At 34.9% G+C, this 16,147-nt stretch overlaps 1 protein-coding gene across 2 annotated transcripts; it reads left to right on the top strand.

The window, feature by feature from the left end:
* The first annotated feature begins 1,229 nt into the window (after positions 1 to 1,229).
* Positions 1,230 to 15,612, top strand: ca5a (carbonic anhydrase Va). Of its 2 annotated transcripts, none has more exon segments than NM_001111201.1 (7): positions 1,230 to 1,782; positions 6,023 to 6,220; positions 6,535 to 6,653; positions 7,270 to 7,365; positions 9,636 to 9,698; positions 9,840 to 9,998; positions 11,946 to 13,999. In NM_001111201.1, coding segments are annotated over 7 exon segments (933 nt in total). In that variant the 5' UTR covers positions 1,230 to 1,637; the 3' UTR covers positions 12,099 to 13,999.
* Positions 15,613 to 16,147: the final 535 nt, after the last annotated feature.

The following is a 16,147-nucleotide window of genomic DNA, read 5'->3' as shown; positions in this document are numbered from 1 at the left end:
TTATAGTACAGAAACAGTAAGTCACTTGACATTTTTAAAGGTTGACATTAAAAGTAAAGGTAAATAGTTTTGAAAAACAATGGCTTTTGTTTTCTCAGAAAAAAAACTTACATTATTAATTAAAACCCTGCTGAAAAAAAACAGCTTAAATCAGTCTATGCTGGTTTTACCTGGTCGAATATGCCAGGAATATGACCAGCTAAATCCAGATTGACCAGGATGGTCTTAACTCACTATTGGTATAATTTTAGAAAGTGTTAGTTTAAAAACGACTATGCTGTTTGAGTGATTAAAAGCAGTTTCACAAAACATGTAATGCTATGAATATTAAATCTGCAAGAAACTTTGTAGATTAAAATTAATTTATGTAGATGACACCAGAAGTCACCCTCATTAGTTTAAAGGCATTTGGTGTATTTTTTTAATTAAATATAGACACCCTCCTGTAATTTACACCCTGAATATATTTAAAATAAGATTAATAAACTGAGTGATGTGATTAAACAGGAGCAACTCCATGCAAATGTCAATCCTGCCAAGAAAATAATTAAGTTTTCACCAAAATATCGAAACTCTAGGTTTTTAGACTAGGCTTGTATTAAAGTGCTGTAAAATACTCAAAAATATATCTGTCAATGTTTTCAAACTATTATATTTGATTTACCAAAAACACAAGTGCAAATTTCACATCTGTCACATCCATAACAAAGATTTTTTTTTTTTTTTTACATAAATGCAAAAATATAGGCTAAATCAATCTTCTACAGAGAGCCAACTCTTATTCTTTCGATTAGTATTGTTTCTTTTGGGTTGTGCAGTTTAATTCATTGTATACTGTAAACTCGCAGACTTTTTTGGTCACATCCTATATGGCATGTTTATTTCCCTCATTTAAAATATAAACATTGATATTTTTCTGATCCCATAACTCTGGTTAGCTGTTTGGGGAAATATAAACAGATGTTTGAATATTATGTTAACATATACTTTCGTTTTTAATTTATGTTTTAAGTTTTTACTGCAAATGTCACATCTGTAACGCTGGAATTGCTCATAGCTAAACCAGATCATAGCTATAATTTCTGTTTGCTATATTAAACACCAAAATGATAATTATATATTCCAATTAAAATACAATCCACTAAAAATAGCCCTTTAGTGTAACAATCACCACCTTCATTCCTGCTCCTCCTCCGCATATATTTAAAACCCAACGCCCCTCTTGCGATGAAGCTGATTGGACTAAAACCTCGACTCCCGACCCCCAACTGGACCTAGTCCACCATTTTCTCCAGGAATATTTAAACCTGTCCGACACACTCATGCGCGTCATTTTCATCCTGCTGTCATAACAACATACAAAACGCTCTTTGTGTTTCGTAAGACCGAGACAATAGGAAACGTCTAGAAATTGTGGTGGGTGTTGTTAACCAGCCCTTTTTTTTGTATTCATCCACCAATCAGCAGGACCGAGAGCAGGTTGAGTTGTTGTTGGTACAAGTTCAGTACGAGGGCGCACGCAAAAAGGACTTTTTTCCGCATGGCAAGGCGTGACCGAAACTATTAATCAAGCTTTATATGGTTTAATTCGAGACTTGAGGTAGTTATTTGTTATTTTTAAGTAAACTAAACGCATCATGGTCACACTGACAGCCATCGTAGCGCCTCTCGGACGTCAAATCCACAGGCATCTGGTCAAACATGTTAGAAGCCAGCGCTGGATTCCTGCTCGGGCGTGTAATTTGACTGCATGTTCCAGCAAACTATCAATCCTCAGTCAAGGTTGGTGCATTTTTTCTTTCTTGTATCTTTTTTTTATGCGTCAAGGTAAACAAACACCACATTGTCTGAGTTGGTGACGTCAGTTTGATAGGCTATCGTTTCATTAATTAAGCCACTACGCTTTTATTACATATGTTGTGTCATTTATGGCACGGTTGTTTATTATGCACATACAATTTGTGTGTTTACTTTATATTTTCTGTAAAAACGGCTTCTTGCATGACTTCCGGGTTTTGAATGGCTTGGAATGTTTACATTAACACATGTGGTTATATCAGAATGTATTATGTTGAAGCTGTTGCAGTAATGAGTTATGTAATAACACACATTTCAATGGATGTATGTGATAATAACATCCGTTAAAATCGTGTTTGACAAGCGTCGACTGTTTTTTTTCCACAAGCCCCGCCCATGAGAGGTATATAGGGGTCATGTTTATGGTGTCAGCTGAACATTCATTCATTGAAAAGCCCACTGAAGATACAATAAACGTCACATGGGACTGGCTGTTTGAACCTTGAACGTCCATAAACTTTTTAATGAACAAAATGTTTTTTACATAGTTAAAAGAGTTATTAAAATTATAATAATTGATATAATAACAATATATATGAGCAATTCCATGCAAATGTCAACCTTTCCATGAAAAAAATTTAAATTTTCACCAAAATACGAAAACTGTTTCTGGGTTTTTTGGGGTAAGAAGGTATTTTATAGTCCTTTAGAAATACTCAAAAATGCATCTGTCAATGTTTTCAAACTATTCTATTTGATTTACCAAAGTCTCACAAGTGGCAATTTCACATCTGTCACATCCATAACGGAGAGACGTCACATCCATAAGGACACTTTTTCCTCCTAAATTTGAAAATAATAAATAAAATAAAATCAATAATTTTTGTTCTATAGAGAGCCATCTCTTATCCTTTTGATTATTATTGTTTCTTTTTGGTTGTGCAGTTTAATTGACATAATTTCTACAAAGTATGTTGTATACTTTAAACCCTCAGACTTTTTTTGTCACATAGATAACACATGTTTATTTCCCACATTTAAAGTACAAAACATGTTTACAGTTTGATATTCTTCTGGTCCCGTAAGTCTGTTGGTATGTATGTTTTAAGTTTTTACTGCAAATGTCACATCCAAAGTGCTGGAATTGCTTTTATATATATATTTATACAACAGTTCTGTCTGGTTCTCGAATCTGATTGGCTGATAGCCGTGATATATTTAAGTAATATCAGCACCCGTACAGCCTCTTTACCCTTTGTGTATTACTCCATATACAGCGAGCAAAAAGCAGAGACTACAGATCTAAAGTTTAAAAGATACTTGCTCAGGTGTTTAACTTTGACTGTTTAACAATTATGATTTGAATCCAGCGCGGAAGAAAGTAGTTCTTCCGCCTGCGGCCTCGTGCCAATGCACGACTCACCAGTGCTGATATACAGCCATTTTGCACTGCTACGAGTGTGATATTGCAATTATACAACAGTTTGACGGCATAATTGTTTATATAAAACTTTTGTTAGGATGATCGTCTAGTTCAGGGGTGCCCAAACTTTACGCATAAAGGGCCATGTGCCGAAGGTAAATATATCAAGATATAGTTTACATTAAAGTTGCCTTGGCTAATTTCCTTATTTATTTCATAAGAATTAAAAGTAAATAGAAAAACATTACTTAAAATCATATGAAAAAATTCACTATAATATTTAAAATGATAACTTATTTGCAATAATAACATAAACATTGAAATTTATAAAACAGTGGATTTCAGTGATAAATACGCTAGCTAGTCAAGCAGAATCTGCCTATGCCTTGATTTGTTGTCTGTCGGGTGATAGTATGTACATATGAATTAAATCTGATCAATTTACACCATCATTTATTAAAACATTTTATTTCAGTGCGATTTCAACAGTAAAAACAACAAACAAAAGGTTACATTATATTTGAAATGGCAACCTCTAAACCAGGGGTCACCAAACTTATTCATTGAGGGCTGGCGTCATGCTGAATTTAGCTCCAACCCTAATCAAACACACCTGGAACAAGCTAACCTGGATCTTACAGAAACCTAACTAAAAACCTAAGAAACCTAACCTAACTTAACCTGGATATCCAGAAAGTTCTAGGCAGTTGTGTTGTGGAGAGATAGCGCTAAACACTGCAGGGACACCGGCCCAGGGACACTAAGATTGGTGACCCCTGCTCTAAACCATGCCCATCATTCTTTCACTCTGCTCAGATGGGGTGACGACCAAATCTAAGGTTACGCGGTCCAATTTTGGCCCAGGGGCCCAAGTTTGGGCATCCCTAGTCTAGTTTGAGCTGTTCTTGATAGTTACTAAACCAAATAAAGAACTTTACTAAGAGTTCAAAATGGGGGTTGACATTTGTTTAGTTAGGAAAAATAGTAACTGTGTAACAACTTTACATGTATAATACTATATATAAACTTACATTTTTTTAAAATTAAACTATGTAGTTTGCTTGCAAAAATACATCATACCTATATCTATTATTATTTTTAAACCGAAGTAGTACGACTGCATGTTTGTATTCATATCTTTACCACACAATTAGCAACTTATCTTATCTAAACCAGATTGGTTTATCACCATAGAGGCGGTCTTTTCCGATTTTAATTATTTAATGCTCACATTGAAGCCACATGAATGCAAAATCGGTGTAATAAATAGGTTTTTCACAACCCTTATTTAAATTAGGCATGCTTTATTATAGTAAAAATTTAGTAAAAAATGCTTTTGGTGCCTTGATTACCATTTGTAAAACAGTTTTATTACAATGGTCAAGGTTGTTTGATTTGCAAGATCTTATTTTGGTTTTAGTTGTAGTAAAAACCATAGTTAATTTTCCTCAGGGAACAATGTTTTTTCTGTATATGTGCTACATGGTTTCGGTAAAGTAAATAACAGATTAAACATACCACGTTTTTTACAAAAGTGCATTTTAATCTACATTTAATCACAGACTAAGCTTAAATGAGTATGTTTTTTGATATTTTATAATTCAAGTAAAGATAGAACTGGCGTTTGCTCTCCACAAAATGGGTCAGCCCAGTTGTAATCACCTTTCACTAGACCACTTAAATGGCTGACAGGAATTATAGTAAAGGCCATTTTAATCTCATGAAAGGCCAAATTCTCTGGCAGCTTTAATTCCTTTTGTAGAAACTAGAGCATGTGACTACAATCTGGGCAGCAATTGTGTAAGAAGAGCTCTGATGGCAAAGCTTCTTCCTGTATGAAAGAGCTCATACGTGTTTGCTCAAGGATCGCCTGTAACCTCCTAAGGGAATTTCTTTTCATGAATGTGGCATTAAACTCTGCTGACTGTCGTCCTGTTAAGTCAGTTTTCCCCTCTCACATTCCAGAATTCTTTTTTTTTTTTTTTTCCTTCTTTTTCTTTGAATCATCGAATCACGAGAGGAAGCATATTTTCTTTTCTACTTTGACTTCTGTAACGCATTCCAAAAGGACAGCTCGTCGACTGTTCGTGCCGCTTTGACTTGGAGTTTTTTGCCACCTTTTTCCTGTCAGGATTTAACACATTGGATTTTTGCACAAATGTGTAACGCAACGCACAAGGCTTCACTCTGTGGTATAAAATGTAGGTTTAAAATATGTCTGTCTATCTATTTATCTGTGCTATGCAGCTTGTTCTTTGTGTCATTTGTTTTAAAACCTACAAGCATTGTCTGAAATATCTTGTGCCAATGTTAGATTTGCTATACAACAGTGTGGGTAATGTTGACTCAGTGCTGCTTTGAGCTGGATTTTTTTGCCGCCTTTTTCCTGACAGGATTTAACATATTTGATTTTAGCACAAATGTCTGTCTGTCTGTCTGTCTGTCTATCTCAGCTTGTTCTTTGTGTTATGTGCTGTAAAACCTACAAGCATTTTATGAAATATTTTCTGCTTATGTTAGAATTGCTTTACAACATAGTGTGCTGCCTACTTAGACAGCATTTTGGGTGATTTTGTAGGAAAATTAACCATGGTCCTTCTATAAATATGGTATTTTTAAGTAAATAAAGATGGTAATCACAAAACAGCTTTGGTTTAGCTAAGTCCTATAGCTTAACCATGGTATTTGTAGTAAAACTGCGGTTCTAGAAATGATAACCAATGCACCAAAACTGTAGCTACTACACTTTTACTGCATTAAAAACCACAGTTCAAATAGATGTTTATGTCATTCTCTTTACAGTGCATCCAATGTGGCAGGAGCCGCTTGCCATCCCTGGGGGAGATCGACAGTCACCTATTGACATTGAAGTGCGTAAAAGCATCTTTAATCCGCAGCTCAGACCTCTGAAGGTACAATATGACCCAAGGACCTGCCAGCAAATTTGGAACAACGGTTACTCGTTTCTGGTGGAGTACGACGACACTACTGACAAATCAAGTAAGTCATTTTTAATACTCTTAATCAGTTTTTTTTTTTTTTTTTTTTTTGATAACTATAGTTTCTGATTCAAAAGCTATAGTCCTACAGTAGAACTTGAGCTTGGATTTATTAGCTATTCTCATTAGAAAAATTAAAGTATGGTTTTAAAGCAGTAACTTTGGTGGTAATTTCATTTTCTCCAACTAGAGATTTTCTTGTGTTATTGAATGAAGGGAAAATGTTTTAACTGTATGTAAAACTGTAGCTAAAACCAACAATTTAGCTGTTCTGTGGTTTGAGAAAACTGTAACGTCAAACTGAATCTCTTTTAGCTGTGAAAGGAGGACCACTGGAGAATCAGTACAGACTCTGCCAGTTTCATTTTCATTGGGGAGAAAACAACAACTGGGGATCTGAGCACTCTATAGACCGCCGGCTTTACGCTGCTGAGGTAACCTTTATGATTTATATTAATGTACACTGGAGAATGCGAAATGGCTCTAGTCTAGCCATCTGGATGTCATTTATTACTATGATGAATTACTTCTCTCTTGCAACACGTGTATTTCTCTGAAAAAGAGGGCGGGGTCTTTAAAGTTAAGAACAACCCACTTTTTCTATTGTAAAGTCACTTGAATGAATATGTGGTGCTAGCCCAGGACAAACTGTACTACTTTAACCGGTTACATAAGAAGCCATGTGTGAGTGACTTTACTGTGCCAGAAAGCCAAGTTTGGCTTTGTTAGTGCTGATGAGAATGTGACTGGGTTATGGCTTTCGACACTCTTTGAGCTCCACTGATTTGTGTGTGTGTGTGTGTGTTAGACGAGGTTCAGATTTCAGCCTTGTGTAAACGTATCTTCTATTGCATAAGGTGCTTTTATTCCCCCCTCCTTGGTTGAATACCAGAATGAATTAAATTCTGTCCTTTTGTACAGATTGTGCTGCGAGATAGAAGACTGTAGTAACATGAACTAAAGCAAAGTGGCTAGGGGTTATGGGGAATGTGCATATTTTCATAATTGGTGTGTATTGGTATAATGGGTGTGTGTCTTTTATTTTCACAGCTCCATATTGTTCACTGGAACTCCGACAAGTACAGTTTGTTTGAGGAGGCTGTTATGGAGGAAAACGGACTGGCTGTTATTGGAGTGTTTTTAAAGGTACAGATCTTTACAGTTATTGAGCATTTCCCTTTCTTTTTCCTGGGTGGCCGCGGGGTCTTAAAACGTCTAAAATCTCAAAAACTAAATTTTAGGCCTTTAAATAGTCTTAAATATACTGAAATATTGTGTTGTAGGTCTTAAATCCTTTTTAACAGGCCCTAATTTTCCTTTGACCATGTTATCTACTCAATCTAGCAATTAACACCCATACAATCATTAACAATTTATCTTAAAAAAACTTAACTTTTTGTTTAATAATGTTATTTTTGCCTCTATTTACCTTCATTTTAAAATTATTTTCCTCATAATCTTATTTGTTTAAAAGTTTCACATCTATTTACACTGGGGACACTGGCCTGGACAGACCGTCATGTATACATTTAGTTTATTATAGTTTTTCAAACATTTAAAACATTTGTCCCTTATTTTAGAAGGTTTATGTTGAAAAAAAAAAAGGTATGTTTACAACTAGAGCTTGCTTGTTTTGACACAATATTTCAAATATTTAAATTTGTTATTAAATTATTGTATTATTAAATGTATTAAATTATAATACTGTTTTTGATAGGGCAAATTTCAATATTTTCCATCTGGGCCATTTGAAAAACTCCTCAGTGTTTAGCTCTTTATGAGTCAAATTGATTCATAATGGTCTTAATAATGTCTTAAAGTCTTAACTTTAACTTGATGAATCCTGCAGAAACCTTTTTTTATTAAACTGGAATGATCTAGAACAACCACGATCTAGAACACATGCATAATTTACAGTCAACTGAATCCACTGTTGAAGTAATATAATGCAAAATGCTCAAATGTGATGGCGAACATTTACTAATTGTTGTAAAACATTTGAAAACAAAACAAGGTTGACACAACAGAGTTGACATTTTCCACTACTTTTATCTCTAGCTAACTTTAAATTAAATACCACATGGCATGTCTAAAATGGAATTGTATGTATTTTTGTCTTGTTTTTCTTATATTATTGTTTTGAAAAATTGAATCGCAAAATGACTGAAATATCACCATATGTAAGTGACATATAATCTACTATTGATGTATCCTAAACATTTTGAACTATTGAGAGAATAATGCTGACATTCCTCAGTTCTTTGTTATGGTTTATTTCTTTATAGTCACATTACTTTAAGCAGATCACATGCTTTTTATAACTTGATAGATTTTGTCTTTTAACTAGTTGACCAGACTGTTGGGACAGACAAAAAAGGGTTTGTTTTTTACTTACATTATTAATACATTATTGTGTAAATTAGTAGAGTAAACACACAAAAATAATAATATTAGACTTAATCATTTCATGATAATTGAAGGTAAATTTATGGTTCAGTAGGCAGAGGTAAAAAAATTGGTATTGTGGATTTCTTTTTAAATTAATATTTTCAAGAGTTCTCTAAAAATACTGTAACATTCACCCTTACTTCAGCAATTTACATAAAAATAACCATTCGTAATCCAGCATAGTACTGATCTAATTGTATAAGAAACTGTAACGACCGGATACATGTACACCCACCATTATATTTGATTACCATGACCCCAAACAGTAAATGCCAATATACATACTAAACATTTACAAATTAAACCAAATCACTACGTACAACTGTGGGTATGTGTATGTGTATGTGAGTGTGCGCGTGTGTATGTGTCTCTAAATGTGTATATGGATGGCCTCACCAGCATTAAATACATCACTGGGAGTTCGTTATTATTGTCCTGGGGCTCTTTCCTGATGGCAATCGAATAGTCTGATAACTCTGATAAAGTCCAATGAGTAAACCCCAGGCGAAAACAGCGATGTACGGACGACCGTGATCTGTTCACCTCTTTCACCCTCCTTTCTTTTACAAAGCAAACCGTCCTACCGTTACAGGTAAACAGGGAGTTTTATAAACAACACATCTCCTTTTATTTCATATACGTTAAAAGACACATACAAAAACATTTTTTGAGATGCTTTGATTTAATTTGCGTTATTATTTTAACCAGTTTCATTAAAGTATTTGAGAAATACTTTGAATAGGGTTATCTAGGACAGTGTTTCCCAACCCTGTTCCTGAAGGCACACTGGCAGCACACTTTTTTGTAAACCTCTCCATAATCAAACACACCTGACTCAACTCATCAGAACATTAAAGGAGGCTCCAAAACCTGACCAAAACGCAGTTCTAGAATCACCCAAATCAGATATTAAAGCTTACCAATCAATTATAATGTCTAAAAGTACATTTGTTTTGTTCTTTTAACAGGTTGGAAAGAGACATGAGGGTTTGCAGAAACTAGTGGACGCCTTGCCTGCAGTCAGACACAAGGTACTACATGTCAAACATTGTTTTGTAGGCATTGCGCTTGGCTTTGCTTTGAGGATGAAATGAGATTAAGTGCCTCAGGGAATGATGTTTTGGAAACAGATGGAGAATTTGATATTTATTAATGTTCTCATTCTTTTCCAGGATAGTGTGGTGGAGTTCAACAAGTTTGACCCATCGTGCCTCCTCCCGGAGAACATCAGTGACTATTGGACGTACCCTGGTTCCCTGACCACACCTCCTCTTACTGAGGCTGTGACATGGATTGTGATGAAGCAGCACATTGAAGTCAGTCACGATCAGGTAAGAGGCCGATTTTTCTAAATTATGCAGAATAAAAACACACACAATTTTTTAAGTAATTTTTTGAGTAAGTGTTGATGGAGCAGTAAGTCCTATAAGTACTGACAATTATAGACCTAATTATATTTTTGTATATTTTTTTCCTTTTTGTATCTTTAAGAAACACCCTTTTTGAAATAAAATTAGCATTAGGTCAGTGTGTTTCCAGTTTCTGCTCCGAATTCAGCTTTAGTACCTGTCCTTTTGTGTTTTATTGCTTCATAGTTTAATAACATCCTCACTTAAACAGCACTACTTACAAAAAAAAAAAGATTTATGGTCAGATTGAAATTACCAAGGATATTAACCACTGATTCCTATCTGTGGTATTATTTCCCTGTACACATTGCAGTACTTTCCCTGCTGAACCACCAGGGGGCCTCCTTGCTCCTAAAGATGAATTAAAGCATTGGTGTCAAACTCAATTCCTGGAGGGCCGCAGCTCAGTACTTTTGCTTCAACCCCAATCAAACATAGCTGATGCAACTAAACAAGGTGTTCAAGATTCTTTTGAACACCTCAGTTTTTTGGATTAGCTGTGCAGAGCCGCGGCCCTCCATGAATTGAGTTTGACACCTATGATTTAAAGGGATAGTTTACCCAAATTGAAAACATTTCCCCTTGATTGGCACAAACCTGTTTGAGTTTTTTTTTTTTTTCGGCTAAAAACAAAAGCAAATATACAAATACAATGGAAGTCAATGTTTACTGGTTTATAACATTATTGAGAATAACTTATTCTCAATAATGTTATAAACCAGTAAACATTGACTTCCATTGTATTTGTTTTTCTTATTATGGAAGTCCACGGTTACCAGTTTCTTACATTATTCTAAATATCTTCTTTTGTGTTAAACGCTTGGAAGCACTTAAGAGTGAATACATTGTAAGTAAATGTTCAGTTTTTAACTGATCACTTTAATAGAGCTGTGCAATTGATTTTAATCAGGTTGTAATTTTGTATTCCAATGGTTATGAAATCACAATGAAAATAACACAATGTCGCCTTTCCCATGTAACCTCTAAATCTTGCTATACTGTTATATTTCAGTGCTATACTAAAAAATAAATCGCATTTTTGTGATTTGCGAAGGAACAAAATAGACACGTATAGGCTACTCCGTACTTAATATGTGTGCTGAAACAGACAGATCAATGTGTTTCCATTTAAAATGAGTTAGCTATGTCTTAAATTAACATTGACCATCACAAATGTAATCAAATGCAAAAAAGGAATATAATCCAGTCACTTTCACTGAATAATTACAGTATGAATGTTTATTTACTCTGTGTACTACTTCTACTACTACTTCTAGTTTGTGTATAGTAGGCTAAATGAATTACATTTACATCAGTTTTATTTGTTCTTACTTTCTTATTTATTATTTTTATTGTATTATTGCCTGTTTCTACTCAGAGTTGTTTGTCAAAAGTAAAACCGCTCTGAAAATCGAACAGATTATTGGGGTATTTTGGAGTATATAGTCATACACAACCAGGAACAGTGGAGGGGTTGATGGGTATTTGCGTTTTTATTAACATCAGATCTTTTTAGTGCAAATTGTAAGAGAATGCTTATTCTAGAATGCTTATTAGAATTAGAAGTCTTATTAGAATGCTTATTAAGAGAACGCTTAATAAATAGGACTATCAAAAATGAGACTCTTCATGATATAAAACAGCCATAAATGTAGGCTCACACAAGCTGCTTTGACTCTGCTGGAAGTCTGTTTGTTATTCTGACTTCATGTTCCACCGCTCCATGGTAACCTGGCCGATGGAGTGGAAAAGCTCATCTGGCGGACAGCAAGACATCTGTTTTTTTCTGTTTGTTTTTTTTTACGTAAAAATTTCCTCTTTGAATGTGTTCCCCATTTAACATATACTTTTTTTGGTCTGTATTTTCAGTTGGCAGTGTTTCGGAGTTTGCTGTTCACATCGGCAGAGGAGCAAGTGCAGAGAAGTATGGTCAACAACTTCCGCGTTCAGCAAGACCTAAAGGGACGGGCTGTCCATTCTTCTTTTTCACCTTTTCTCAAAGAAACCCCCTCTAAGGAATAAGCGCAAATCTTAGTGACCTTCAAACAAAGCACAGACTAATCAGTCACTATTAACTATGGGATGTGTATCCACAAGGTGAAGGTCTTAACTGGACTTTTAAACCATTTCTAACCAGATGTTTGGGTGTAAATTGGAGATATTCTGTTGAAAGGGATATAGTTCAATTATTGTAAGGGCCAGTTTGTTCCTCTTTGTCAAAAGCTTTATGCATTCAACATTTCACTTTATTATAACAAGTCTCGAAATAATAATAATACTAGAATTTAAGATAATCTAATTTCAGATATGCAGATTTCCTCAATATTGTAGCAGGACAGTTGGCGCCCTCTGGTGGATCACTGACAGAATACACATCATTATGCCTCATGTTGGAGCCGTTCAAAGTTTTATTGTGTGTATTCTGTCCTTTTTATTATGTGTGTAGTCTGTGGTACATCTTTCCTTGTTTGTTTCGAGGGGATTACTTTTATGCATGAAGCTGCACAATGCCTTTAACTTCGGATTGTTTTTTAGATTTTCAATAGACCTAAAACACACAAATAGAAAATATCTGAAATATTTTAAGGCTACGTTTAAATATCGCTGTATAATATAGTTTTTTATGAAAAGTGCACTAGACACGTAGAGATGTTAGGAGAAGATTAATGCGCACAGTTGTTTAGTGAAGATTAATTGCTGTGTTTATGTACTTCATAGGGTATTCTCATCCGTAGTGCCTTTTGCATTGGATACGATCACTGATTATTAGTCAGTAATCTGATCAACTGCATCAACCATGTGGTCGGCCATATTTAGCTATTGTGCAAAACATGTGCCTCCATCACAAATCACTTATTGTCTTTGCTGATAGAGTTTTTTGTATGTTAATCTGTGGATCTTTAAAGTGTATTCAGTGATGGGGATTTGTTAGTAGTCTCTAGATGAGAATGTGTTATAATATAGATGTATATGGTAGAACTTGATTGATGTTTTTGTCGCCGTTTTATGAAAAAAGCTTTTAGAAACGGGACCTTCATTTTTCAAGTGTCTTCAATTTCTCCAATAGAGGCGCATGTGAGACCATGCGGACACATTTTGTTAATGAGATCTACAGTAAGACCAACTGATTGTTGTATTTTAACTTTGGTGCATTCCATTTTACGTAACCAATACATGCAGTAGACGTCTGTAAGAATGAATCCATCAATAAGACCAGTACTTATAAATCCAGGGGTGCGTTTCCCAAACGGCGTATCTCGCAGCTGAATTATCGTGCATTGTTTGGGAAAAGAACGTTGTGGTGAGGAGCGTTTCCCAAAACCGTAGTTTCTCTGTCACAGATCCATCGTTTGAACCACGCTATATCGTAAAACGTTAATAATGGCGCTCTAAATGGGGTGGAGTAACTACTTCTTTAGAGTAAAACCCTATAATGTTTTGTACAAATTATATTATTTTACACACACGCGCATTTTATTAAAATAATCCAATTTAAGTTTAGGTAAAAACATGCACTCGTTTTTTATCTCAATTGAAATAGGGCCTGTGTTTCCTTTACAAAAATTATTGAGAATGTTCTGTATTTTATTCTAAAACATAAAACCACTTAGCTAACACGTATTTAATCTCATATAAATCAAATAAATCGTTATTGGTTGTAATTTAAAGTAGGCTACTTATTAAGAAATTAAAATCCTACTTAGAATAATAATTATTATGATTTTATTCTTAATATTAAGTAGGATCTTGTTTATTTTTTATTTTATTTATTAAAGTCTACTTTTACAATTTGACACATTCAAACCACTGCAGAAATGTTCTAACCAACAAGCTCATGTCAAATACAGTACAGATACATTTCTTAATAAATAACCTAATATAAATTTAAAAGCATTAACGTATGCTGTTTTTGTTTTCACAAGCTTTGGAGACGTAACATAAATTCTGCTTTTAAATAATAGGTCACCTATAGCTTTTGTCATGAGCCTCAACGGCGTTCAATTGACATACTTGTTTTCAAAGTGCACTAAGAAGGAAGTGCAATTGTCAATCTAAAGATTGCTAAAAGTGAACTGTAAAAACTTGGAAAGCAAATTACACCTAACAGAGATGACTTTAATGTTTAAATTATTCCAAGTTTAAATGCTGGTAGGTTTGAAAGGAATGGTACATGGGGGGGATAACTAGAAACAAAACGCAACCAGGAACTATGCTTCTAACTACAGCTCTATAGGTGTAGTTGCAAGCATACAAGTTTGTGGCTCAGTTTGCGAGTGTTCATTGAAACGATGAATTTGGGAAATGCCAAATCAACAAACTATGTTTGCAACAATGCTACTTGCGACTTTAGTTGGCTAAAAATGGTTTTCGAAACCACCCCTGTACAATAAGTTGATAGTATTATTTATGCACAAATGAATTGTATATTAAGATTATTGACAGCTAAAGGTTATTAGATTGAAGATGATAATATGTTGAAGATGGTAACATCAATGTTGAGGTTTTTTTTTTTCAGGCAGATGCAGAAACCACAGTTCAACATACAGCTTTGTAATTTCCAAGAGACTGTGGTTTCTTTGTGATGGCTGAGTAACAATGTTCTTGTATAAACTCTCCCCAAAGTGGCCTCACTTCTGAATGGGCCACCTGGTTTTCTCCCTATTGTGGGTCCATGGTTGATATTCAGGGTGATACTAACTAGAGTGGAAAACTGGATTTGTACTGTATAAGCGCTAAGTTTCCTCCACCTGAGTCTTGGGCTACTCTGAGAGTAGTGAACATTCTTTCACATCAGGAGGCCTTGGAACAATATTTTCCCATTGAAGCAGTGTTGAATGGTGTGTAAAGACACCTTTTGTCGGTTGAATTTGGATTATGCAGTGGGTGGATTATGGATTGAAAACATTATGGCATTTTATTTTGCTGTTATGGGATGGCATGATGTGTTTTTCTTTTTTCTTCACACTCTTTGGTCTTTCTTTTAAAGAAGCAAGGCCTTTTTTAAGGGAAATATTCATCTCTGTTTTACACTAAAACTACTTTTGGTTTATGGACTGTCCCTTCACTGAAGTCATAGTCGAAACTGTCATTTTTGCTGCCTGTTTTAAATTGTATAAATCATATGTGTGCTAGAGATTGTAAAAGTATGATTTCATTCTCGTTTGCAAATGCTGTATTTTATTCATTATTAGCTTAGTGAGATTTTTTAAGAAAGTAAGAAGTTTTGGTGGTTATTCGTTTTGTTTAACTTCTGGGCGGATGCAAGCAATATGCCCTGGGGATCTGAGCAGGAAGCGGGTGGTGCCGGAGGTTTATGGAGGCCCCATCCCAGCAAGCGCTGTTGCACCAGGTGCTGGTGAGGTCCGGATCAGCTGCGCAAAAAAACTACGTTTAGCAAAAGGGGTGCCTATAGACCCAAAAGTGAACATCAACACTTGCACAAAGAAACCTCTCATTAATGCTGTACAAATGTTGTGTATTAACATTTTTATGTGTAAACCCCACATCCTAAAGAAATAAAACGATCTTAAACCAACTCTTCTTGAGTGGGCTGTGTGTTAATCATGGAAAGCAATAATTTTGTAATTACTATAAACTATCTTTCAAAATGCATTTGGTACTCCTTTTCCTGAAATTGACCAGCTACTATACGCTTAGCTAGAAGTTAGATTTGGATCCACTTTGACCTTCAGAACCACCTTCATTATTTGTAGCACAGATTCAAGAAGGTGGGAACACTCCTCAAAGAATTTTTTCCATATTGGCATGATAGCATCAAGGAATCTCTGCAGATTTGTCAGCGACATATCTCCCCTTACACCATATCCAAAGGTGCTCTACTGGACAGATCTGGTAACTTGGGTACATTTTGGTAGTATACTTACTCTCATGAAATAAGTTTTAAAAAAATGTTTAAGCTTTGAAAAATGGTCCATCACAATGCTTGAAAGTAGCCATCAGAAGTTGGTTCACTGTGGTCATAAATGGATAGACAGAAACACTTAGGTAGGCTGTAGTGTTTAATGTGGGAATAGAGGCCCAACATTGATCAAGAAATGCCATTACACAAT

The sequence above is a fragment of the Danio rerio genome, chromosome 25, assembly GCF_049306965.1.
Source record: "Danio rerio strain Tuebingen ecotype United States chromosome 25, GRCz12tu, whole genome shotgun sequence".
Taxonomy (NCBI): domain Eukaryota; kingdom Metazoa; phylum Chordata; class Actinopteri; order Cypriniformes; family Danionidae; genus Danio; species Danio rerio.
The sequence above is the reverse complement of the archived record's forward strand: the minus strand, read 5'-3'. Positions and strand labels throughout refer to the sequence as shown.

Coding starts and splice junctions, on each gene's coding strand:
- ca5a (XM_005163076.6), top strand. CDS start 5,379: ATGTGTAACGCAACGCACAAGGCTTCACTCTGTGGTATAAAAT. Junction 6,654..7,269: donor GCCGGCTTTACGCTGCTGAG/GTAACCTTTATG, acceptor TTATTTTCACAG/CTCCATATTGTTCACTGGAA. Junction 9,699..9,839: donor TGCCTGCAGTCAGACACAAG/GTACTACATGTC, acceptor ATTCTTTTCCAG/GATAGTGTGGTGGAGTTCAA.